This window comes from Chrysochloris asiatica, unplaced genomic scaffold (genome assembly GCF_000296735.1).
Source record: "Chrysochloris asiatica unplaced genomic scaffold, ChrAsi1.0 scaffold00023, whole genome shotgun sequence".
NCBI lineage: Eukaryota > Metazoa > Chordata > Mammalia > Afrosoricida > Chrysochloridae > Chrysochloris > Chrysochloris asiatica.
This window is the reverse complement of record NW_006408541.1, coordinates 17,275,803-17,302,385: the sequence shown is the minus strand read 5'-3', so window position 1 is coordinate 17,302,385 and position 26,583 is coordinate 17,275,803. Positions and strand designations below refer to the sequence as shown.

The 26,583-nt window shown below is 48.5% G+C and overlaps 1 protein-coding gene across 1 annotated transcript in view; it reads right to left on the bottom strand.

Moving 5' to 3' along the window:
* Positions 1-21,461: 21,461 nt before the first annotated feature.
* CDH22 (cadherin 22, type 2) overlaps positions 21,462-26,583 on the bottom strand; it is an 84,419-nt gene continuing 79,297 nt past the window's right edge. Inside the window, exons 10-11 of the mRNA XM_006839229.1 lie at positions 25,789-26,040; positions 21,462-22,040 (exon numbers count right to left, since the gene is read on the bottom strand). Coding sequence (XP_006839292.1) covers positions 21,487-22,040; positions 25,789-26,040 — 806 coding nt within the window. The 3' untranslated portion in view covers positions 21,462-21,486. The remainder of the gene's footprint in view (positions 22,041-25,788; positions 26,041-26,583) is intronic.

Below are 26,583 nucleotides of genomic sequence, written 5' to 3'. Positions count from 1 at the left end.
GTAACTCAAAAATTCTTGGAACACCTTAGCAAGGGAGGCATTATTACGGATGAGGAAACTGAGGCTCAGAGAGGAGCAATCCTTTACTTCTTCGAGCTAGTATCCATCCTCTGGGTGTTCAGTATGAGCGTTTACTGAGTTCTTCAGGTGGTCCAAGCCTAGTGTGTAATCAGGCAGCTGGCAGTCCCGCTCTCTTGGGGTTCAAACTCTAGTCATTTGAGTTCCTACCCTCTTAACGTGCCCCCAGGGGTACACGTCCCTATTTTCTTATAGTAGTTGGGGAGGAAATTTGGGGTCCCCAGCTGATGGAAGCCTTTTGGGGTTTGGGTGCCTAATGAGCCCCCTTCTCCTCATAAACATCTCATGTAAATTTCTTTCATAATTACACTGAAAGCTATCAAACTATCTAATCTAATTTCTTTGCAAAAATAAATAGCTCAAGTGGCCCTAGGTACTGACAAATACTTCAGGCAGAACAGGCAGGCTTGTTGCTTGTGCAGGCCTAGCTGGCTGCAAAACGCACTTAATAAGTACATATTTATTGGGCCTGGGCCCCCTCCCTTGGAAGAAGCTCCAATTTTGCTGACTCAATCAGAAGGAGAGACAAGCCGTTGGGGCCACAGTGGCAAAGTAGGGAAGAGGGGAAGGAGCAGAGGGAAAATATGCTGGGTAATTCATTATCCGTCTTTGTACATCCATAACTTTTTATTAAACAAATATGCAAATGCCATCTAACCGGCTGCCTTTGCCTGGGTCTGCCGTGGAGATGACTGTTAATCTGCAGCTAGGCCCATGGGGAGGAGGCCTGCTAGCTAAGTGGGCCAGGGCTGGGCCAGTCTCTCCTTCCTTCATGTCCACTGGGCACAACATCATTGCCCAGGTTTACTTATGGAAGGCCAGTGGATTGTGCCTGGTTAATATCATTCCTCACTGTTCACATTTCTCTTCCCCACTTCTAGGCTCAGCATCAGTTTCACACTCACTGTTGTTCTGACTTCCCTTCCTGTTCGTTTCCTTGTCTCCCTGCCTGCCTGCCTGCCTGCCTTTGCCCACTATGCTTTAGCTACACTGGTCTCCAACCTATCTTGTTCCCACCTCAGGATCTTTGCCTTGCTATCTCCTCTGCCTGGAATGTTCTTCCCACAAGGGTTTCTGTGGCCAGCTCTTTCTTGTATTCAAGTTTAAGATCAATATCTTCTACCCCAAACACCCAATTGAAAGTGCCCCATTGGCTTTACATTACTCTACTTTATTATCTTTTTCATAGAACCTGTCACTCCAATAGTTTTTTTATTAGTTAATTTTTCCTCTTCTATTAGAATGTAACTTCCAAGAGAGATCAGGCTTGTCTATCTTATTTATTGCTATATTGCCAGTGCCTAGAACAGTATACATAGTTGACCCTTGCTGAAAATACATGAATGAAGCAAGGAAGGAAGGAAGGCAGGACTTGTTCATTCTTCTCCTGGTCCTCAGTCATCTTTCCATTCTTCATACCACTCAGGATGGTGTCATGTTGTGTGCCATCAAGACGATTCCTACCCATAGAGACGCTCTGTGATAGAGTAGAACTGTTATATAGGTTTCTTAGGCTGTAATCTTTATGGGAACAGATTGCCAGCCCTTTTTCCCTTGGTGCTTCTGGTGGGTTCAAACATTTGACTTTCTTGTTAGCAGCCAAGTACTTAACCGTTGTGCTACTAGGGCTCCTTCTATTCAGGCTAGTCTTTCTAAAACACAAATCAAATCATATTACCCCCCTCTGAATAACTTTGCATGGCTCCCTAGTTCTCAATAAAACCCAAGTTTCTTTCCTTGCCCTTTTATGCCCTGGTCTCCATTTACCTCTCCAGCTCTCTCTGCACCCCCAGCTCCTTTCCTTCATATAAAGCATCAGACTTGTACAAGTTGTGCCAGCTGCCATACCTCTGTTTGCTTAGTCAACTTCATCTTGTCTTTTGCTTCTCAGATCAGGCACCACCTCCTCCAGGAAGCCTTCCAGTCTTTGTCTTCTTTGGTTTTCTCTTTGGCATGACTTTTCATCCTATCCTCTTACTTTTCTGCTTCCCTTTATAAATGTAAGTTGCAGGAGGGCAGGGATGGAGTTGAGTTGCTCATCATTCAGGCAACTTTCATGGAACTTGGATAGAAAGCAGATTCTGGATTTAGAACACGATTCTGGAGTCAGGATATCTGGACTCATATGCCAGCTCCACTATTTACTGCCAGTGGGAGGAGGCCTCTGGAATGGCTCAGGGTAGCATCTGGTTTCATGCCCTTGTGGACTCCCCTCCTCGTGAGCGTGGGCAGGACCTAATGACTCGCTTCTAATGAATATAGTATGGCCAATCTGATGGGATGCCGCTTCCAAGCAAAGATTCCTAAAAGACAGTGGCTTTTGTCCTGGCCACCCTCTCCTGCTCTTTGCCTATGAGTGATGTCTGAGAGTTGCCTTGAGAGTTTCATGTTAGACCTTGAGGTGCTCAGCTGAACTGTGCTTGGATCCTCAACTTGAGAAACTGAGATAATACATGTGTGCTGTTTGAACCTGCTAAGTTTTGGGGTAATTTGTTATGTAGTAGATAATTCAATGAGTAACCAGGGGCAAGTAACGTGATCTTTCTGGGCCTCAGTTTTTATATCTGTAAAATGGGATAACTCTTGTACCCACCTTGTGGGGTTGGTGCGAGGGCTAAATGAGCTACTATATGTAAAACACTTGAAACAGTGCCTGACACACAGGAAGCACTATACTGACAGCCCTTGTATCACTTCCGACTCATGGTAACACAATGGTTGATGTTGTGTGCTGTTGAGTTGGTTCTAACTCATAGGCACCCTGTATAGGGTTTCTGAGACTTACAGACAGATTCATCTTTCACCCTGGGTGCAGCTGGTGGATTCGAACTCTGACCTTGCACTAGCAGCCCAACGTTTAACCAACCCACTATGCTTCCAGCTCTCCTTCATAGCAATCTTATGTTATTGTGAAGTGCTGTTGAGTCGGTTCCGACCCATAGTGATCCTGTGTAGCATTTCTGAGGAGCGGCTGGTGGGTTTGAACCACCGACCTAGCAGCTCAAACTGACCTTGCAGTCCACAACATTATCCTGCAGCGCCACACCAGGACTCCTTATGTTATTGTTGTTGTTATGTGCCATTGAGTCGGTTCCGACCCATAGCGACCCTGTGCAGGGTTTCCGAGGCTGTAAATCTTTACGGGAGCAGAAAGCCTCCTCTTGCTCCTGAGGATCGGCTGGTAGTTTCGAACCGCTGACCTTAAGGTTCACAGCCCGATTCGTAACCACTACGCCACCAGAGCTCCTAGGACTCCTTATAGGACACAGTAAAACGACCCTCAGAGTGTTTCCAAAGGTGTACATATTTATGGGACTCACTCATTGGTCTCCTGTGGAGAGGCTGGTGGGTTCGAACTGGCAACCTTTTGGTTAGCAGCTCAAGCTTAACTCATGGCACCACGAGGGAACCTTAGTATATTCTCAATACCCAAAAAGAGCTTAAAACATGTTGAATAGATGTGAACATGATAAAAAATAATAGTTACTGACATCAAATGGACAACAGCAACTAGAAAAATTGGGTCGGAAGCTTAAATGAGTGAGTTGAAGATACTGGTGATGGAATAATTTAGTAAAGGATGAGAAATGGTGGTGATTATGCACCGTAGAGTCGGTTCCGACCCATAGCAACCCTGTACAGGATTTCCGAGGCTGTAAATCTTTCTCCCGCGGAGCAGCTGGTAGTTTTGAACTGCTGACCTTGTGGCTCTCAGCCTGATTCATAACCACTACGCTACCAGAGCTCCTTGAGAAAATGGCGGCACAACTTAAAGAATATAACCAATGTCACTGAATTTTATGCTTAGAAATTATAGAAATCGTGTATTGTTGGCTGTGTATATTTTTTAAATTAAAAAAACAACAACTTAAATCACTAACTGTTCTTGCTTTCGACATAAAGTTGCAGCTTCTCGAGATGGCATTTGAGGCCTTTTTGGGATCCTCTGACCCCTGCCTACTTCATGGCTACAGTGCTACGTTCTAAGCTCAGCTCACCATGGGGGCTATCCCATTTCATCCATATACATGGGTTACATGCGAACCTGAGGTCAGAGAGATTAAATAATGTGCCCAAGGTCCCACAGCCAGAATGAGATTGTTGTTGTGAAGTGCCATTGAGTTGGTTCCAACTCATAGCGACCCTGTATAGCATCGGGTGAGTTTGAACTGCCAACCTTGTGATTCAAACTGACCTTAAGGTCAAGTCCTTATTCTATGGCACCACATAGAATCCAGGAATGTCCAGCTCTGGTTCAGTTTGTCTGTTTGTCCTCGGTGCCTCCCATGGGTCTGTCATAAAGTAGAAACTTGGTATGGGATCCCCAAATAATTGGATGAAGACAAACACTGCTTCGACTTGTCTTCATTCAGTTATTTGGTGAGGCACCCCTGCCTCCACCCCTAACCCACCACCCACTTGCCAGGTAAGAAAGCAACAAGAGACTTTGGAGAGCAATGCTTAACCCAGAGGACGGGATATACCGATGGTGGCCTGAGGCCTCCACTCAGCAACCCTGCTCAGTGGCCTGCCTTAATGTAGGAGGAGGAGGCAGCAGGAGTCAGCAGGGAGAGCTGCCCATTAGCCCTAATTAGCAGCCCGTCTGGAAAAGAGCTTGGGCTGAAATTAAGATGCTGTCAGTTGGTCCCAGCTGGGTCGTAGCAGAGTGGCAGCTGCAACATTTCCAGAGTCTGAGCTTGAAAGATCCGGCTGGGATGGCCTTCGCTGGCCTCCACCTGGACCCAGCTGCCTCTGGGAGGCAGCCAGACCCTCTCTAGGCAGGTATGATCATTGAGACCCTTCATGCGGGTAGACCACTTGCAAAGCCCCTCACCCCTTGGTGATCTCTGTGGTTCCTCTCACTGTCCTGGAAATTGGTCCCTCTAGACCCATTTTGCAGAGGAAGAAACAGAGGCCTTCAGCGTTTTAATGGCAGACTGAGGGCCACACAGCTAGGAAGTGGCAGAGTTGTGGAGAGGTCCTTGAACCAGTGTTCTGAGTCCAAGGGTCGCAGGAGAAAGAGAGTCAGACAAATTCTGAACAGTCTTAGAGTCACCAGGAGGACAGGGGACAGGACCTGAGCTCCAAGTCATCCTCAATAACTGTATCCCTGACCCCCTCCCAGGGCCGGGGACCCTACTACCACCTCCTCTGGGAAACCGACAAGTTTGCCTAACAGCAGAAATGGGCCGGGTGTAGGGAGGGGTCAGGCTGAAAGAGCAGGAAAACCAAACATCAGGAAGAACCCAGCCTGCCTCCCAAATCTTCACTTCCTCCCTTAAGGTACTAAGAATAAACTGGGATTTAAAACCAAACCCCCAAAAAAAAAAAAAAAAAAATTTACAAAAACACTCAAGCTGCCTTCCAAGAAATCGATGGCAGTGATTTGTGGAGCAGATATGTGGTGCTACAGCTCTGCTGAAGAGTGTACATGGGTGTATAGAAAGAGTTGGCCACAGGGGTCCCAGTGCCCACCCTGGTCATTGATGGTGTTATTCATAATTGTAACAGTAACATGTTGGTTCAGGGCTGACTGTGTCCTGGTTACTTATGGGAGTGCTTTGTAGAGATTAACTTTAATCCTTGCAATTAACCTTTAAAGCTAAAATCAGTTCACTGCAACTCATGGCAACCCCACATCAGAGTACACTGTGCTCCGTAGGGTTCTCAGGGGTTGATTTCTTGGAAGTAGATCACCAGGCCTTTCTTCCAAGGTGCCTCTGGTTGGACTCGAACCTCCAGCTGTTCAGTTAGTAGCCAAGTGCTTTAACCATTTGCATATACCAAGCCCCAAACCAACCCCACTGCCTCAATTTGATTCTGACTCCTGGAGACCCTAAAGAACAGACTTGACTGATCCATAGGGTTTCCAAGATTGTAAATCTTTGCTGAAGCTGACTGCCTCAGCCCAATGCTTAATCCACTGTACCACCAAGATGACTATATCTGTTCTCCTTTTATATCTGAAGAAACAAGTCCAGGGAGAGAAGAGTCTTGTCCAAGGTCACACAGATAAAGTGGAGGAGTTGGAGTTCAAATCCAAGTCTTCCCTTCTCCAGAAACATCTGTGTGCCAGACCAGACTGAATTAGAGGGATGGGACCCATAGGCCCGGCCGCTCCCGAGGGCTTTTGGTTAGCACCTCTAAGAATGACTTAGATCTTTCTTTATTGTAAGCTTTGAAAGAGGAGGGCAGAAAGCAAGCAGCCAATGGCTGCTTGGGAAGCACTGGGGGTAGGAGACAAACCACTTCCTGGAAGGAAGCCCTGATTGTGGATGATCTAAACTAAGGCCTACTGGGAAATAGCCATGCCCATTCAAGTGTATACTGTCTGTGGTGGCTTTCACATGGAAACTGCTGAGTTGTGTACTTGGCCTGCAAAGCCAAAAAATATTTACAATCTGACCCTTTGCAGAAAATGTTTACAGACTGTTATCCTAGACAATGTAATCACCCCCCCCACCTTAGATCTCAGAATTCTAGAATATCAAAGTTGAAAGCATCATAGATAATATTTTGTCCAATGAGGCACAGAGAGGAGAAGGGGCTTTGCCAAGGACATACAGCAAATAGTAAAAGAATCTGGTGAAAACCCAAGGCTCTTGAGTTGGGCCCTTGGACTGGTCAGGCAAGTGAGCTGCAGAAGTGAGCATCAAGCCTGATCTTTATAAAAGTGTGGTTTATATGTCCCTGGTGAACCACCTGTAGCATTAAATCACATGGAATTACACCTGGTGAGAAAGGTGGGTCCTCCTCCATCCTCTTTCCTCTTTCTGATGATGAACAAGAGAGAAGTTGGGTTACTGTGTGTGTGCCCATCACCTGAGTAAAGTGTGCCTGACCCGAGCCTCAGTCTTTTCAATCACCTCCTACGCATGCAAAAAGCCGGGCAGTGCGAAAGGAAGGCAGAAGAAGAATTGATGTATTGGAATTGTGATGCAGGTGAAGAATATTGAATATACTGTGGACTGCTGGGAGAATGAACAAATTAGTCTTAGAAAGAATACAACCAGAATGCTCCTTAGAAGCAAGGATGGGGAGACTCTGACTCACTAGAAAAGAACATCGTATCTGGTCAAGCAGATGGTCAGTGAAAACTAGGGAAAGTCTCATTAAGGCAGGTCGACATGATGGTCACAACAATGGGCTCAAATATACCACTGATTACCGAGATAGTGCAGGTCTGGATGACATTTTGTTCTGTTATACCTTAGGTCACCATGAGCTGGAGTGATTCCAGGCCAACCAGGAACAGTCCTGGGTAATAAAGAAGCTATAAGCATACAGCATGATGAGACCAGGCATTAAAACCATTGCTTTATTTTAGTGTATTTATTTTCATGTCACTATTTATGTTGTGTGTTACTGCTTTTCCACTAACTGTAGTGATGTAAGCTTTGCTTTCAAGATAAGTATAAGAAGGGCATTGTTTGAAGAGAAATATTAAGTAAATAATAGTCCCAGTGGTACTTGGATAAGGAAGAAGTCATGAATATGAAAATAGAATGGCTGAAACTGGGAAGATACTTGATTGATTCAGTAACACTTCTAAGCTGAAGTACCAAGGGCCTGAGATTTAAGAGCAGTGCATGATCTCAAAGTAAGGGCAGGGCTGTTATCCATGGTAGTACAGGCAGCCCACAATGCACAAGACTACTAGGCCCTCAACAGAACAAGATATAGCTTCATCAAATTTAACTGGGGACAATCCATGGCCCAGCAGGTGCCTTTATATCAGCCTTCTGACTTGAGATACAAATCCCATGATACTGGAACGTTTTGGAGACAGCCAGATGAACTTACTGGCAGAAGTCAGAGGTTAGAGGTCACTAAAGCAGGGGCTGTTCGAAGCTCCCTTCCTGAGCTGCCACATGGTGATGTTGATCTTGGTGGCAGAGAAGCTGAGTGCTGTCGTCCACAGGAGCCAGACCCTTGGGTTTAAACAGCTTGGTTTGAGTGCTGACTCGGCCACTTTCTTGCTGTGTGACCTTGGGCAACTTCCCAAACCTCTCTGAGCCTCAGTTTCTTTAACTGTGAAATGGGTTCCTTAATGATTGGACCTGATTCCTAGGGTTGTTCTGAGAGTGAAATGAGGTGGTGTAGGGAGTGGGTGGCATGCAGTGGGTGTTGACTAAGTGTTAATTAGGTTGACTAAGAAATTCCCTATTCTGGGATGGCCCCATTACAGAATGGGCACTGGACAGTCACCTCTGTCAGAGGTTGTGTGGTTCTATCCAAAGCTGGTAACTACAGTTGTTGTTGTTAAGTGCCATTGAGTCAGTTCCAACCCATAGCAACCCTGTATAGGGTTTCCGAGGAGCGGCTGGTGAGCTTGAACCGCCGACCTTGCAGTTCAAATGACTTTGCAGTTCAGTGCATTACCCCACAGTGCCACTCCAGGACTCCGGTAACTGCAGTAGGCCTGGGCTAATTCTGAAGCCTGAGCTCCTACCCACCTAGCCTGCCTGCCCACCCTGCTGCCAGGCCAGTTGATGAAAACTGTCTCCCCAGCCTCCAGGCGGCTACTGATGTTTTTTTATGAGCAGATCACAGGTAATGAACTTTCCCTCCAGGACCTGGGGACATTCTAGCAAATGGTATTCAGGTTTGAGAGGAGGAGGGGAAGAGCAGGGCCCCCTTCCTCCGTCCATCTCCATTTCCTCCACTCCATCCCCTCCGCAAAAAGGAGAATCAGGTGAAGCCGTCAAGTCCACTTGGGGCAAAAGGCAGCTTTTGCTTCTCTCCCAGGATTACTTTATGGTGAGGTCCATGAGTTTGGTGATTGATTCCCTGGAATTCTTTGCTGCCTTCCTTTGTCCTTCCTTCTGTCCCTCCCATCCATCCATCTATCCATCCATCCATCCATCCATCCATCCATCCATCCATCCAGCTGCTGGTCTATCTGCCTGTCACCTATTCAGCAGATAGTTATCGAACACTATCTGCTGGCCAGACACTTTGTAAGATCCCAGGGATAGGGTGGTGATTGAGATAGAAGTCCTGTCCTTTTCAAGAACATTCACTGATGTTTCTAGAATGTGAAAGGCATCATGACTAGCAGAGACACAGTGATGACCAAAGAAACATAGTTCTGATGCTTGGGGCCATCAGACAAGATGGACACTGGTGGGGACTCCTGAGAATGGAGGTGGTGGCCTCCTAAGCGCACTGGTGATGGACACTGGTGGCGGTCCCAAGGACATCATGGTGAGCACTGATGCTGGTCTACAGGGTATTGGTGCTAAACATGGATATGCCCCCACAGGCTTTGGTAACGGACACTAAGGGTGCTCTTCGTGGCATCAAAGGAGACACTCTTGGTGCACTTCCCCAAGGACACTGGTGCTGAGCACGGATGGTACAGAGGACATCAATGATGGGCCCGGGGACTTTAGCTCACTCTCTTCATATGTCTCTCCTCCTCCACCCAATTAGAGCTCCTGCAAGCAGACAGACCTCGGGCTGACCCTTCGGCCGGCAGCGTGATGTGATAGTGGCTGTCCCCCGCCTCTGCCTGCTGGCAGGGCTGGCTCCCCAACTGGTAGCCGATTGATCTACTTGCCTGGGAGTCTCTCTTGCAGCCAGAATGTCATTTTCCACAAAAAAACCCTCTTTCTTGCAATTACTGAGAATTACTTATGAAGAGAGAGAGCGTGCACTTATTGATCGCTACCCCTGAGAAGCTCAGGAATCATTTAGAGTAGATTAACCTAACTTTCTTTTGCCTTTTGGGAAGTTGGACTCCAAGTTATTTAAGGAGATTAATCAGCTCGTCAGAGCTCCCAACAGCTTTCCCACCTCTCCAATCTCTTTTTGGATGAGCTGAGACGATGTCATTTGCACCCTGCCTTCAAAATATCTTTTCCCTCACTCCCTGTGACCTTGCCTCTGTTTCTTCCACTAATTCCCAACCTGCTCAGGGCAGCAGTATTCTGTGCTGGCTCCTCTTTAGGGGAACAGCTATGCACGTCTTTGATAGCATTAGTTTACATGGGTGGCCTTGCTGTCTGGATCCCAGTCTAGACACATCCTCATAGAAGGCTGGCCACCACCCCCAGCAGGCAAGTCTCCCCCATCCAGCCCTAGATCTAGCAGATGTCACATGGGAAGGGTCTAACCAGTTCATGCACTAAAGTCAGAAACTTCCAGAGGTTTTTCCTTGAGTCTAGTATGTTCCAGCCTGAAGATGTCAATCCTACCATCTGCTTCGCTGGACTTCCCGCTATGGCTCAGACCCTTTCCTCCCTTCCAGGAAGCCATTCCAGGCTGCAGCATTTTGCTGGGAATACTAGTGCTTGTGCTTAGAGAGGCAGAGAAGCGAGGTGGAAAGAGAACAAGGAAAGAGTACAGAGAAGGGGAGAGGCAGAGAGCCCCTGAGGAGAACTCAGCATCTGTCTGACTCTACATCACACCTTGCATATGTATCATGTGGAACTGGGAAGAGGGCAGGTTCTAGATCTAGACAGACTTGGGTTCAAATCTCAGCTTTAACCCTTCCTGGCTATGTGATCTTGGGCATGTTACTTCACCTTTCTGAGATTCAGGTTCTTCATCATTCAAATGGGGAAAAAAATAGTTTCTACTTGACAATGGTAGCATTGTGGATTACAAGCTAGGCTGCTAATTGCAAGGTCAGCAGTTCAAATCTACCAGTCACTCCATGGGAGAAAGATGAGGCTTTCTACACCTGTAAAGATTTACAGCCTCAGAGACCCTATACAGCAAGGGTGGGAAACCATTTTTTTCTGTCAAAATTTATAACATCATTCATGGGCCATACAAAATTATAAACTTAAAAATTAGCCTGCTATATATGATCAAACATTTAATTAACTCATCCCTAAAGTGATGGCTGGACTCCTGGTGTGGTGCTGTAGGATCAGCACTAGACTGTGAACCACAAGGTTGGCAGTTCAAACCCACCAGCTGCTGCTTGGAAATCCTATACAGGGTGGCTATGAGTGAAAAGGGACTCTACAGCATTTAAAACAACAACAATGTAGTGGCTGGAATTGCAGTTGTGTTGGCAGGTCCAGACCAAATGGTTTTGCGTAGGCCAGATGTTCCCCACGTCTACTCTACAGGATTGTCTCTGCAGGGCACTACCACCACCACCTGACGAGGTGACTGTGCTTGGCAAATGAGGTTATGAAGGAAACGTCTAGCGCTAAGTAGGCGCTCACCTGAAAGAGAATAAATATAGCACCAGGCCTCTGAACTGAAGGGAGGACTCTGGGTAGATCTTCTAGGAAGACTCGCTGTACTTGCTCAAAACTTTTTCTTTGCCTTGTTATTATTAAGAGTCACTCAGTTGATTTCAACTCACGGCACTCCCATGTGATAGAGCAGGGTTTTTTAGGCAGCCATCTTTATGGCAGCAGATTGTTACATCTTTCTCCCGTGGGGCCTCTGGGTAGGTTTGAACTGCTAGCCTTTCAGTTAGCAGCTGAATGCATAACGGATGCACCACCTCATTCCTTCTCCCCACGCCCCTGTGCCCAGGCAGAGGCAGAAAGACAGCCACTGTGGGCGGGGCTTCTCAGCGCCGCCCGGAGGCTGGGCTGGGAAGCCTCTTTCTTCTAGAATAGTGCAGGCTCTCTCTGCCCCTCTCTGCTGCTTCTCTTTTCTTCCAGGAGAAAAGTTTGAAGCCAAATGGGTCCCGAGGTGGAATATTTTCCAAATGTCAGTGCAATCTGTGGTACATTACAGCTAAATGCGATCATCTCAACGTCGGGTTCTGAATGTCAGTGCGCCGGCCATGATGGAGTGACAAACAGCAGGTTGGCAGGTGGGGCTGTGCTGTTCCCTCCTGAGAAATCAGTCTGGCCCGGGAGGGGCCTGGGCCATCTCTGGACTTGGTAGGCAGAGAACCGCAGTGGGCCAGTGTTTCTGTGCCCGAACGCCTCCTCATTGCCCCTGGGTGTTCAGACACTCTGGGTGGGAGGTGTTCACACGGCAGATTGAGATCAGTGGGTGTCTGTGTATACGTGTTCTCCATCCCAATATGTCCATGTGTGTTCACACACTTTACTGAACCCTGGATCATGTACGCATCTGCATAGACCTTGTATGTCTGTTGTATACACTCTCTGCCCTGCATGTGTGTATATGCAATTATGTGGGCAGTTCTGTGTGTGTGAATGTGGTTGAGTATTGATGTGGTTGTGTGTGTACATCTACGTTTCTAAAATCCCATCTCAGCTACAAAAGGTGGCAGAGAAAACGAAACTGGGGGGTAGGATTCTCTGCCTCACTGCCCTCATGGTGGGGGCATTTTGATGGCTGCCTGCTCTGTGGGGTCTGTGATTGGCTGGGCGGGATGGGGATTAAATTGCCTCCAATTACCAAGGAGTGAATGGTAAACCAGGAGGCCAGAGGGATGGTGTGTGCATGCCAGGAGCTGCCAACCACAACAGGATTAAAAAACCCTGTGTAGTCAGAAGGTCTCTGTGGATCTGTGTCTGTGTGTGTGTGTGTGTGTGTGTGTGTGTGTGTGGATGTCTAGGATGGTGTGATGTGTGCCTTTGTGTGTGTGTCTGTGTGTCTATTCGACTACACACGAGGATGTGTGTGAGAGATTGTGAGCACACAGATATGTTCCTTTGCGCAGGTTGTGTGGGCATCTTGGCATGCATCTGTGTGTCAGGTGATACGTGTGAGTTGTATGTTGTCTCTGTCAGTACTTACCTCTGTATCTGTGAGTTTGTGTGTGTGGGTGATTCTGCGGGTGCCTTTATTGCTATGGGTGGGTCTCTGGTTTTATGTGTGTGTGTGTGTTTATGGTTAAATGTGAATGGCAGAGTGAATCAGTGGGCATGAGGGAAGAAGATGAAGACTAGCCACCCACTCCATCCACTCCATCCCTCCAGGCTGCGCACCAGTGCAGGCACCCACCATAAAACACACACAGCCCAGTACAGGGGTCTGCAAGGGGTGTGTGTGTGGCGCCTGGCATGGGGGATTTGAAGTGGTAAAAGCGCTTGTTGTTCCAGCTACTCCCTGAAGACCCATTTCACAGGTATATGGGCTGAAATCAGTGGGCTGCCTCTTCTTCCACCTCTCGCCCTCCGCTTTCCTAAAATCCATATCTTCCTCTGAGTTCAGCAGTCACCCCATCTCTGGAAGGCCTTGCATATAGGCCCAAATACATCTTCTTCCAGTTCCTCCCGTCCCAGGACCTCCCCTTCTCCAAACTGTCCTGGCAAGACTGGGCTTTGTTACTTTATCAAGAGTAAGCATTTCTTTTTCTCCCCATTTTTGCTTTCCCTGCCTAGCTTTGTGTTCTGCATACAGCAGGTGTCTACTAAAGGTTATGTAAGGGGCTTGGGGATGGAAAAGGGACTCACCCTGACCTTGCCCGTGCCCTAATAACTGCCATGTAGTTTGCTCTTGCTATATGCCAGGGCTGAGTTAAGCGATTTTGTCTAGGTCACTTCCTCCTTTGAGGTCGCTGTTGGTGTTGCTAAGTGCCATGGAGTCGGTTCCGACTCATAGCGACCCTGAATAGGGTTTCTGAGGAGCAGAGGATGAGTTTGAGCTGCTGACCTTGCAGTCCAGTGTATTATCCTACGAGTACCACACCAGGACCTCACCCTATGAGGTAGGGATTATTTTAACCCTATTTATGGTGCAGTGGGATAAAGCACTGGTTTGCAAGGTCTGTTTGAACCACGAGGTCGGCAGTTCAAACTCAACAACTGCACCTTGGAAACCCTATACAGGGTTGCTGTGACTCAGAACTGACTTGTCAGCACTTTACAACAACAATATTTTTCACAACAGGAAACTGAACCACAGGATGGGGAGTTCCAAGATTCAAGATCACACCTTCAAAAATTCTTGAATATCAGACCTTCACATTCTTGAATATCAGACCAGGTGGAGAAGCTGAAGTCCAAGTAGCTTAACTCCCTCCACCCACCCCTGGTGGTCCTTAGAGTTCACCCTTGACCTTCTGATCCTAGCAGTCTGCCCAGATCTCACATGCTTTTACTTCTAGCCTACCTTGTAGGCTAGAATAAAAAAATCTCACTTTAGCCCCAGCCTCTTTCCTGAGCTCCAGCCTTGAATTCCCACACTTGTGGAATTGCCTGCAGACCCCTCAAACTCAACATGTCCAAAATCAAACTGATTTCCCCTGACCCCAGATCTGAGGCCCCTTCTGGGTTCCCTGGTTCATCACCAGCTTCTCTGTCCTTGTCACTCAAGTCTGAAGCCTTTGACCTTCTTTCTACCCACCATCCTCCCATCTAATGAGATGCTGACTTGTTCTGGGTGTTACTCCTAAATGTTTCTCAAATTCACTGTTACTGACAGTTTAAGCCTCAATGTCTGTCTCTGGGATGCCTGTGTCAGTCTTCCATATCAGCCAGAAAGTAGGTTTGACTGCTTGGAACAGAAAACGAAAATAACAGTGGCTTCAACACGTTGGACGTTTATTTCTCTCTCATGTAATCTAAGTCCAAAGAGAAGCAGTTCAGGACTGATGTCGTGGTTCCATGATATTTGTTTTAATTAATTAATTATCTGGTGCTGCTCTAACAGAAATACCACAAGTAGAGGGTCTTAATAAACAGAAATTTATACTCTCAGTTTAGGAGGCTAGAAGTCTAAATTCAGGGTACCAGCTTTATCTCCTTTCACCATCTGTGGGCTCTGTCCTCTTGTCTCCATGTGTCTTGGGCCCATCCATCATCTGGGTCTAGGAGGTTCTCAGTGCAGGGACCCTGGGCCACTACGATGCACTCTGCTACTGACCCTTATTTCTTGGTGACGGTCAGATCTGTCTTCTGTGCTGGCTTCTCTTGCCTTTCATCTCTTGTAAAATGAAAGGTGTGACTACAGTAAGGGTGTAATCTGAGGAAGGGTAGGACTTGAGTTAGAGTGTGACTCTTAGAAGAGTGTGACTCAATTTACATCCCTCACTAATCCTACCTCATTAACATATATTGTTTATCTGAAGCTGAAATATAACCCAGAGCCCTGTATGCTATGTGGAAATCTGATCCATTCATCTTTCATGGTTCCCTGGAAAAACTCAAACTCTCCGGCAGCCCCTTCACCATCTGTCTGCCCATTGACCTGTCCAGGCACAGCGGGTCCTGAACAAGTTTTGTCTGCTACATCTGTGACTTCAAGTCACCATGTCCTGGCTTAAGTGGTTTCCTCTCTGCCTGGAGTATCCTTCTTCGTCTGCCTCCGTGCTCCCCAGACCTCCATTGGGACATAGCAGCTGCATCTCCTGGGGACATGAAAGGGGATGATTCAATGAGGGAAATGATGACTCCATACAAAAAATGAAGGTCAAGGTTGGAGTGTCCAGTACTCTCTGAATCCGAGCTGACTCACATGGGTCCAGCACTAGGATCTCTCTCTTCTGGGACTTCATTCTCTACAAGCCCACATCTGAGTATACTGCCCTAGTACACAGGGAGTTAAGTCAGCCTTGGAGTTGGGAGCTGAAGCCCATGGAGTCCTTCTTGACAATAAAGCTAATGAGTCCCTCCTTGCCGTTTTCTCTTGCACAATAGCATTTAATCATCATTTGCACAGCAGATGAGAAGTTTGCGGCAGATGCGATTCTGCCTGAGTGGCGATTTCTGTGTGTAAGCACCAGTCTTGCTGTCCCCAGCACACCTGACAATTTGGGGCTGGAGCAGGCTGCACCCCCAGGGGGCTGTCTGTATCCACGTGCCCAGTCTCTGACTCTACACACGTGTGGGAGACAGACTTCTGAGGCACGTGTCTGGGTGACTGACTGCATGCTTGTTTGTCTGTGGAGTTGGCACATGTGGCCTGGCATTGGGTCTGGCTTAGACAGAGATGGTCTGGAAGTGGAGGCAGGCAGATATGTGGAGATGTAAATCCTGTAGATGTAGATGTGCTCGGTATAGGTCTGAACGCTTGTCAGAGGATGTGTGTGTGTTCACATACTTAGACACTTGTAGGTCAGCATGTGGAGTCCTGGTGTGGTGCTGCGGGTTAATGCACTGGATTGCAAAGTCAGTTTGAACCACAAGGTTGGTGGTTCAAGCTCACCAGCTGCTCCTCGGAAACCCTATACAGGGTCACTATGGGTCAGAACTGACTTGATGGCACTTAACAACAACAACAACAGACGAGCATGTGGAGTCCTGGCGTGGTGCTGCGGGTTAATGCACTGGACTGCAAAGTCAGTCTGAACCAAAAGGTCAGTGGTTCAAGCTCACCAGCCACTCCTCAGAAAGCCTATATAGTGTCTCTATAGGTCGGAACTGATTCTATGACAATTAACAACAACAGGCAAGCTTGTATATTATGTACATATCCACAGGTTTATGTGTTCACATATGCAAACACACCTATGGGCACCGTGCACTTGGATTAAGAGTTTTTACTAACTGTTTTAGAGTCCTGGTGTGGTGCTATGGGTTAAGCACTGGACCACAAGGTTGGTTTGCTTCACAAGCTCTGCAGTTCAAGCTCACCAACTGCTCCTCGGAAACCCTATTTAGGGTTGCTATGAATTGGAACCAACTCAATGGCACTTCACTATAACTGTGTATTTGATTGGAAGTGTCTGAATATATACATGTTTATAAATGTGCATGAGTGCATTCTTGCAGGGGAAGCCAGGTTCATTCATTGAAGAATATATTGGACACACATGTGTGTGCATGCAGGAGAGCATATCTATGGACAGACATACATATGCTTTGTGTGCAAACATGCCTGCATGTCTATGAGCATGAATGGATGCACATGGTTCATACATGTGGTACATTCAGGGTTTAATTACACCCACAGACCTGCAGGGATAGGCACTGGCTACATGTCTGTGTACTTGGGTGTGTACATGTGTGAGCATTGTTGCTGGCATGAGTGTCGAGGTGTGCTTGTGCACCCACATGTACACACTGACGCATGAGTCCTCTGGCTCTGAGAGGGACCTCAGAACAAGGCTGACAGGGTTACATTTTCCAGAGACTCAGCAGCCAGTGATGGAGCTGGCCTGAGAGCACTTGCTGGCAGGAGGTAAGTGGAGCTGCTGATTCGTGACCCGGGGTGGGCTGTGCTGATGGCTGGCTGACAGATGTGGGCGCTTATCTGCCCTTATGACAGCCACCAATTCTCTGAGTTGCCTGAATCAGGAGGTGGGGAGGCTAGTTCTTGACCTGTGGGGGCTCAATGCTGGCTTCCTACTTCCTTGTTCCATGGGCACACACAAGCTGGTACACACCAGAGATACACAGACCAGGCTTAGATTGGAGCCAGTCACCTTGGCCCCACCTCCACCTTGCTCCTTGGCTCTGCCATCTGTCTTGAATGCCTCTTCTTTTCACTAACCTGATTTTCTCTCCTCCCCATACCCCCATGACAAATCTCCGTTCTTTCCCAAATAGAGCTTCCAGGTTCCAAGACATCCTGCTCTGTGCAGAGCCATGGTGGGGGGTGTGGAAAAGAATCTTGGGTCCTTACAAGGTTGGTGTCCTTGGGTTCCTCATCTGTCGAATGGGGTGACTAAGAGTGTCTGCTTACAACTAAACCAGGTGAGAGATGAGAAGTACTAAGCATAGCAAACACAAATTGCTGAGTTGTTCCTGAATTAGTATTAATAAGGTGCAGTGCTTAGAACAGTACTATACTGCATGAGGCAGCTTCAAAAAGTTCATTGAAAGATAATGGAATTTCCCCACGATCTTTCACATAAGTGCACTAATGTCATCATCATTAGCATCACTATAGCCATTAATCTCCATGGTTCTGAAATTCTTGACCAATTATGCATCAATTCTTGCTCCTGACCCTATGCTTTTATCTTATGTTAATGATGGTGATATGCACTTCCCCACATGCCTTGTAGGGAAGGCAGACCTGGTCATCTGAAAGCTCTTGGCTCTCTGAGCTCCTTGATGGAGTTGGATGTATCTATTTGGGGCCAATCACTGAGGGTGGTCATACTCTCTGCAGAACACAGGGAGAAGGATTTGGGGCTATTGAGGTATGTGGAGGGAAACAATGAGATGGCCAAAGGCAGTGTCCCCCACAACCTCACCCTTCTTTGGAACCCCCAAACAAGCTTGGCATGAGTGGACATCTTGTGGAGTCCAGAGAAGAGACTGGATTCACAGGACTTCATGCCTGGGTTGGCTCAGGGCCCATTGGAGACAGCAAGTGTGGGTGCAGGAACAAGAGACAGAGAGGGTCTCTGGCAATGTTGTTTCCCTTCCGACCCCTTTGACCAATTTCAGAATGAACAGAAAGCACGGGGAAGGATTTGGGACTCCCACAGGCTGTAGAATGTGGTGAGGGGAGAAACAAGCTCTCTAGAGCCCAGACAGCTGACATCTGAAAATATCTGGGCGGTATGGTAAGTGCTTACTGTGTGCCAGGCACTGTGTGTGCTGCTAGTGACATAGGTACTGAGGCCAGCGTGTCAGCCTTAAATCTTGGGAACTCCACTTTTTAGTTGTTTGATGTTGTACAAATTACTTCACCTCTTTGTGTCTCAGTTTTCTTACCAATAAAATGGGGGTTCCTCATTGCGTTGTTGTGGGATCCAATGAGTTAATCCATGTAAAGGGTTTAGAGCTGTGCTTGGTGCCTGGGAAACTCAGTAAGTGTCTGGTGTTATTACATTTGATACTCGGGATAACCCTAGGAAGCGGGTACTCTGAGTGTGTCCACTTTATAGATAAGAAAATGAAGGCATGAAGAGGGTCAATGACGTATTCAAAATCCCACAGCTGGTAAACTGCAGAGTCAGAGACTCTGGAGAAGAGAATGGTCTTGATTTCTGACCCTGTATTTAACTCTGTGTGACCTTGAGCAGTGCATTCCTATGTGTGAGGTTTGGACAAGATGTTACAGCGTCCTTGTGAACCCATGTCTGTGTGTCTCTCTGGACACATCACCTGCCTGTAACCTTCTTGGCAGGGTCAGAATCTACAAAGGCAGCGGGTGCAGGTGGAAGGAACAAAGACTTGGACTCAGAGTGTTGTCCCATTCTGTCCACACTAGCTGGGTGACTTTGAGCTAGTCACTTCTCTGAGTCTCAGTTTCCTCTTCTGCACAATGGACAGGACAATAAACCACATCAAAATCCCTGTTGGGATTCTGTATGTGAGAACTGGACACACATGGGGGAGGGAGGTGATTGTATATCTCTCCACTGGTCCCCAAGTTTCCATATCCACTTGTAGCATTGGCTTAAGTGTCCCACACAGGAAGAGTTATTTGGCCAACCACACCAAACCCAAGAAGCTCTGGTAGCATAGTGGTTATAAGTTTGGCTGCTAACCTCAAGGTCAGAAGTTCGAAACTACCAGCAGTTCTGCAGGAGAAAGATGAGGCTTTCTGCTCCCATAAAGATTTACAGCCTTGGAAACCCCATGCAGGGTTGCTATGAGTCAGAACTGACTCCACACGGCACACCATCACCACCACCACACCAAACCCACATCCCCATCACTGGCTACCATTGATGGACTTTAGGAGGCATGTTCAAATTGAGCAAAGCAGCAAATTTCTTAGCTTGACCCTCAGGTTCTTTTTACAACCACTCTACAACCACTTTACATCCCCTAATTCCTCCATTCTGGGATCCAGTCCCTGGGACCACACATCATTCTTCCACCTCTAGTCCTGTCCTCTGCTACTTTTGCACAGCCGTTCTCTCTGTTTGGAATGCTCTTGTTTGCTTGGCCACCTTATACTTGTTCTTCAGGACCCAATTGGATGCCACTGCCTCCAGGCAGCCCTCCAGGAATTATTGAGTCTTTCTGCTACAACTCTTACCAAGTGCATTATTACTGGCTACCCCACCCCTGGACCTTTCTCTAGATGGACCTGGAGTTCCTGGAAGGCAGGAACGTCCATATCACGTGGAACCTTGGACTGATTGCTACTCTCTGAGCCTCAGATTCCTCACTTGTGAACTGGGACCGACAGTATCTTAGAGGTTTGTCAAGATTTAAATCACACAGGTAAGGCACTCAGGACGTAATGAACAGCTCTGGATCCATCACAGTGAACCTCAGCAAACATGGAGGTCATGAATGAATGCTCTCTAGAAGGTTAAAACTATAAGGCTAATGAGTGTTTATTGAGCACTTTCAATGTGTTAAGGAGGCACTCAGATTAGCATTTAACATTCATTACCTCCTTTAAGCCTTCAAACAATCCTCTCAGGAAGAGATTGCCATTATCCCATTTTACAGATGAGGAAACGGAGGGTTCAGCATTTGAGGAGCTTGATGAGCGAAACCCAGCTAGTAGAAGCTGGGAGCCACATCTGATTAAGGTGGAATGAATGAGTCACTTGCAGTGGGTAAGAGGAAACCAGTAATCTATGTCTTATATGGTTTCAGAGCTAGAAACTCTTAGCGACAATTTAGCTCCGGGATTCTTAACTTAGGGTCCATGAATGGGTAGAGCGATAGGTGTCTGGATGGGATAAAGTCCTCATCACACTTGGTGGCTTCTAACTCCTCTCTCTCTTATTAACCCTCCACCCCCACCCAAGTCTCTGGAGTGTACTCTCCTGGCACCCCTGCCAGGTGTCCTACTCCTAAGTCCTTTGGGACACCCAACTCCCCACTAAGATTTGGGAGTGGTGCAGGAACTGACAATTGGGACAATTTCTTCCTCTCTTCCAAAGGGCAGCTGGGTCTGAAAGGCAGGCACACTGGGCTTCTAATAATGACCATGATAATAACAACACAGTGATAATAATAGTAGTGTTGGCTAACATTTATTGAACACCTACTATGTGCTAGGCACTGTCCTAACCACTTCACACGTACCCTTCTTATCCTCACAGCTCTTCGAGGTAGGTTCTGTTATTAACCCCATTTGACAGATGAGGAAACTGAGGTCCAGGGAAGTGAGGTAACTTGCCCAAGGCTAGGCAGCTGGTAAGTGCTCAAGGCTCAGCCACTAACTAGCTGGGTGTCCTTGGACAGGTCACAGCCACATCTTTGGGTGGCCTTCCCCATTTGTTACTTGGAGGTCCCACCTCATGGTTTCTATGACAACTGAGATGGTCTCTATACAGCGTCCCAGCACACAGTAGGCGCTTAGTAAATGAACAGCCCTTCTTTCCTCTTAACTCTGTTCTGGGAGGCAGAACTTTGTGAGGGGTCTCAGCAGCGCCCCCTAGGCCAGCACTGGGTAACCGGCTCTTCCCTTCACAGCAACACAATCCCATCTCCCTCTGTATCCCAGAGCCACGCAATGCCCGGTGTAGCTGCAGTTTTAATGACATTGGTCATAATTCCCGTGCCCCTGGGTCTGAAAGCTGCCCCCGAGAAGGGACACGGAGGATCAGCCCTATCAGGCCCCTCCCAATCGTCGGCCCTGGAGGTGGGAGGGTTGGGGAGGTGAGCTGCAGCAGCTCCCTCCTTCCCCCATAGTAGGGCGCGGCCCCCGCTAGGAGGTCGGGGCTGGATCGTCGGCTCGGTGGCCGGCGTAGAGTGCGGCCAGCGGCCGGAAGCGAGGGCCCCAGCTGCTGAGATAGGTGAAGTCCTGCTCGGAGCCCGACGAGCCGCTGTACAGCGAGCTGAGCGAGGCGGCCGGCGAGTCTGCGCCCTCGAAGGCATACGTCTGGAAGGCGTCGTAGGGCGGCACCGACAGGTCCCCGTCCGCCAGCGCCACCTTGCGGCCGATGAAGTCCCTGAACACCGAGAAGTCCGGCTCCGGGCTCGACGGCCCCTGTGGCAGCGAGTGGCGCTCCGATGGCAGGCCGGCCTGCTGGGGGCTGTCCGCGCTCTCACCGGGGCCCCCGCCGCCACCCCCATCGCTGCCTTTGAGCTCGCCGAAGTCATAGAGGCTCCGTAACGCCGACATGTCGTAGGCTTCAGTGTCCTGCTCGCCGCCACCCTCATCATTGTATTTGATGACGTTGTCCCGCATGTCCTCATCCTCGTCCGAGCTCAGGTGACTCTTGTGGTGGCGCCTGAGGGTGAGGATCAGCAGCACCAGCACTGAGCATAGGAGAGAGAAAGGGCAATGAGGGTGGAGCCACCGCCGGGACATAGAGATGGGGTGAGGTGGCTCCTCACCCCTGTCCCTCACACCCTATGGCCAAGAGGACCCAACCTCAACACCCCTGCAAAATTTCTCGATTTCTCCTCCAGAGACCTTTCATACAGTCAGTCAGAACTGAAAGGGCGGTCTGCAAAGTTAGTGACCTCCCCGTCTCAGGAAGTGTGCAAATCTAGGCTAGACCGCCACTGGGGGGGTGGGGGGAATCAGAGAGCTGGAGTTTGCATGAATGCTGAGATGTTGTGTGCCTTCACCTCCATGCTGACTCATAGTAATCCTATATGACAGTGTAGAATTTCCTAGGCTGTACCCTTTTGTGGGAGCAGACCACTTGGTCTTTTCTTCCACAGACTGAGTTCTAACTGCCAGCCTTTAGGTTAGCAAGCCAGCACTTAACCATTGTGCCACCAGGGTTCATTGAGTGTTGGGTAAGGGCTGGATTCAACCTTTGAGGTCCCCTGTGAAGACTCCAAATGCTGGAGGTGTGATGGAAGAGGGCTGGCAGAGTGAAAGATGTCCTTTACTCTCATCTCTCACTCTCACTTCAGTCCTTTGGGTACCAGGTCCAGGTACTTCCTGCAGGGACCTTTCCCAGAGAGCACCAAGTGACATTCAGTGTCTTTGTCCTGAGTTCCCCTGGTAATGAGTTCCTTCCTCTAGCATAGTGGTTCTCAAAGTGTGGTCCCAGACCAGCAGCACCGAAGAAGTGCTCGTTAGAAATGCAAAGTTTTGGGTCCCAGCCTAGATCTCCTGGGTGGGACCCAGCCATCTGTCCCACCAAGTTTTAACAAGACCTCTAGTTGATGCTGAGGCAGCTCAAGAGTCCAGGGTGGCACAGCTGGCCTGTGATTGGCTGCTGACCTGGGTCCCCTGCTTCTTCAAGCCCACCACTTGCTAGGTGTCTAAACTAGGGCAAAACCTTGGGAGCAAAATCTGAAGACAGTTGAGGGCAAAATCTACGCTGCTGTCAGTCCACTTGCAGCCAACTGAACCCCCAAGTGTCCCCAGCAGAAGGTCAGGTTATCCAGGAGCTGAACTGTTCAAAAGTGAACTAGCTCAAATGGTCAAAATGCCAATTATCACCATGGTAACCACAAAGTGACTGACTGCTGCACTTCACGGGGCATTCAGAGCTAAAGAGACTCCAGGGAGGTCTGGGTTGCAGATACCAGCTTTGCTCCGTTTCCTGGTTCCTGTCACCCAGTAACTCTGAAGGAGAAAGACCTGATGATCTGCTTCCCTAAATATGACATCCAATAACACCCTAGAGAGCAGTTCTGCATCAGGTAGCATTGATCTGATGGTAACAAGTGTGCACAGACCCTGCTGCGATTGTGTGTTAACATGTTTGCACTAGAGAAACAAACAAAACACAGCTCAACTACCCTCAAGGACTAAGGAAACACTTCCTTAGCTTGGCACCTGACCTGCTGTCAGCACTTGAGTTTGTTAAATGAATGAATGACCACTTGAGGAGGTGGAGGTAAACCTGGTGAGTGAAAGGGTGAGGGAGTGAATGAATCGTCTCCTTTTGGCTTTCTTCACTTGACTTCCAGGACTCCACATTCTTCTCATCCTCCCTGATACTTCCTCCATCTTCTAAGCAGTTTTCTCCTCATTTCTCCAACTTCTTAAGGTGGTCTGTTTTCATGAGCATGCCCTGGGAGCTCTCCTTCAGCCTCATGGCTATAAGTTCCATTTAAAAGGCGGCAACTCCCATCTCTCAACCTCTAGCCAGGTCCTCTTCCCTGAGCTCCACATTGTGTGTCAATTTCCTACTCAGTATGTCCTCTTGGCTGACCAGAAGACTCTCAAAGTTACTATGTTCAAAGGTGACATAATCATCTTTCCTCCTTCCTGACCCTCAGTCTTCTCCATCTCAGTGGTGGCAGCTCCAACTTTCAATCGGGTCGTTTAGTCTCTTTTTTTCACTGATGAATTGCTAGCACCTAGAACCTTTCAGCACAGAGCATGGATAAATAGGTAAAATGGATAAAGGAGACAGAGGATTAAATGGGTAGGTGATGGATGAATGAATGAATGCATGGACAGACAGGGCTGAGGGCACTGGACACTTCTTAGTGCTCCAAACAGTTCCAGCAGGGCCAGTGGTCAGAGCCAGCTCCTGTGGCCATTGGCTCGTGGCAGGGAAGGGGTGGAGGTTTGGCAGCAGGTCCAGGGGATGGGCAGGAGGGAGGGAAAGTGCCAGGAGAGAAGTGGGAAAGATAGATGGACTGTTTTCGGAGCTGTGGATGGGGATGCCCATGAGAGCAGATGGTGGGGCGTTCGGGCAGCGGGCGACAGATGTGCCGTGCCTGATCAGCGATTCCGCCCGTCACCTTTAGAGCACTGATGCGCACTTTCTTCGTTTGTGGGCAATTAGGCAGAAATTTGTTTGCACTGCCTTGGAAAATGAAACCGCTGTAAAGTGCACCCTCTGGAAAAAGGGTTTCTGAGCGAGCCATGGGCTGGGATGGAGAGGGGGAGGGTTGGCCTTTAGGTGGGAAGAGCCTATCCAGGCCTCTTTGGGACCTGAGGAGGTACTGGTCTATGAGCTGGCTAGCAGGCAAGCCATTAGCAGAAGCTGTACTAGTGGCAAGAGGTGGGCTATGTGGTGTGTGGGCAGCCAGCCGACAAGTCCCAGGAAACGGAACAAAGCAGACATCTGCAATGTGGACCTCCCTTGAATCTCTCTAGCTCTGATTCTGCATTTGAGCTGGTTCAATTTTGACCAGTTTAGCGCCTGACCTGCTACTGGGGTCATCTGGGAGTTTACTTGGCTGCTGGTGGGACTGATAACAAAGTAGATTTTGTCACCAGATGTTTTAAGATTTTCCTCCAGCTGTCCCAAGGTTTTGCATTTAGCAGGAGGAACAGGAAAGCCAGGGTGAGAATTCAAGTCAGAAAATTAACTTGGACAAGCCACATAGACTTTCAGCTTCAGTTTCCTCATCTGAGAAATGGGATGTGGTACGGACTGCATAGGTGTGAGACTCACAAGAAAGACTGTTTAATTAAAGTTCTACACACTCGCTAGCCCACTGCCATCAAGTTGGGTCTGACTCACAGCGACCCTATATGACTTCCCAGGCTGTAAATCCTTATGGGAGCAGAACGTCTCATCTATCTCCTGAGGAGCGGCTGGTGGGTTTGAACTACCAGCCTTGCAGCTAGCAGTCCAGTGCTTATCCTACAGTGCCATCAGGACTCCTTAAAGTCCTACAGAAAGACCTAAGGGAGGATCCCTGGTGGTACAGTGGTTAAGCACACTGCTGCTAACCCAATGGTTGGCAGGTTCAACCCACTAGCTGCTCCTCAGCTATGAAGTTTACAGCCTTATAAACCCTGTGGGAACCAACTCAATGGAAATTGAGTTGAAACTCAATGTATTTACAAAAGAGAATTAAAAAAAAAAGAAAAAAGATTTGTTTTTAAACAATCAGATGTTGAATTTCAGGGAGGGTGTGGGCCATGTGGAGGGTGGACCAGCATAAACGTAGCCCCAGGTGGGAGCTGACACTCTTGAGCTGGTGAAAGTTAGAAGACAGCGCAGGTTACAGGTTACAGCTCAGAGACCATTCAGATCAGCCCATCGTTGTACAAGGAGGGAAACGGAGGCTTCTTGGGGGGCCCGTTGGGTTGAAACCCAGGTTCAGCTAAGGGATGGGAGATGCCTGGGTGACTCACCGACCAGGATGAGGACACAGACCAGCAGGGCGATGAGGGCGCCGGGGCTAAGGGAGGCAGCCACGACGAAGGCTGTGGTGTTACAGGACTGGATGGCGCCTGAGCTGTCACAGCCGCAGATACGGATGGTGAGCGTTCCTGTGCTGCTCAGCGTGGGTGACCCGCTGTCCACCACCAAGATGGGCAGGAAGAACACGTCCTGCTCCTGTCGGTTGAAGCCCACGTGTTGTGTGTGCACCGCAGCTGTATTGTCTGTTCCAGAAGAAGGGCTGGCTGTGATTCGGAGCCTGGCTCAGCCTCCCCAGTCCCAGCCACCTCCTGTCCCCCCCTCAAGAGCTGCTGTCTTCAGCTGACCCCTGGGTCTATCTCTGCTCTTCCAAAACTCTGTTCCCAGCTGTCTCCAAGAGCCTGTCCCCAGCCATACAGCCCATAATTCTGTCCTCAGTTGTCCCAAGATTCTATTCCCAGCCATCTCAAACTTTTTTTTTCAGCTGTTCCAAGATTCTGTCCCCAGCTGGGCCAACGTCCTGTCCCCACTATGTCAACTTTTTTGTTTGTTTGTTTGCTATTTGTCTCAAGAGCCTTTTGTTTCTCCCCAGATTCCACCCCAGTTTTTCCAGTATGTTCTGGTCCTGGGTGTTCTGTGTTCCTTCGGCTTGCCAAGCCCTGACAAGTTCTAGGTCACCAGAGAGGCTGGAAATGGCAGCTGGTATCTACCTCTGGCTTAGGTAACTTTCTGTTGCTTCATGCCCCAAGGGTCTCTAGTCTGGAGGGTGGTGGCATGGTCCTGGCATG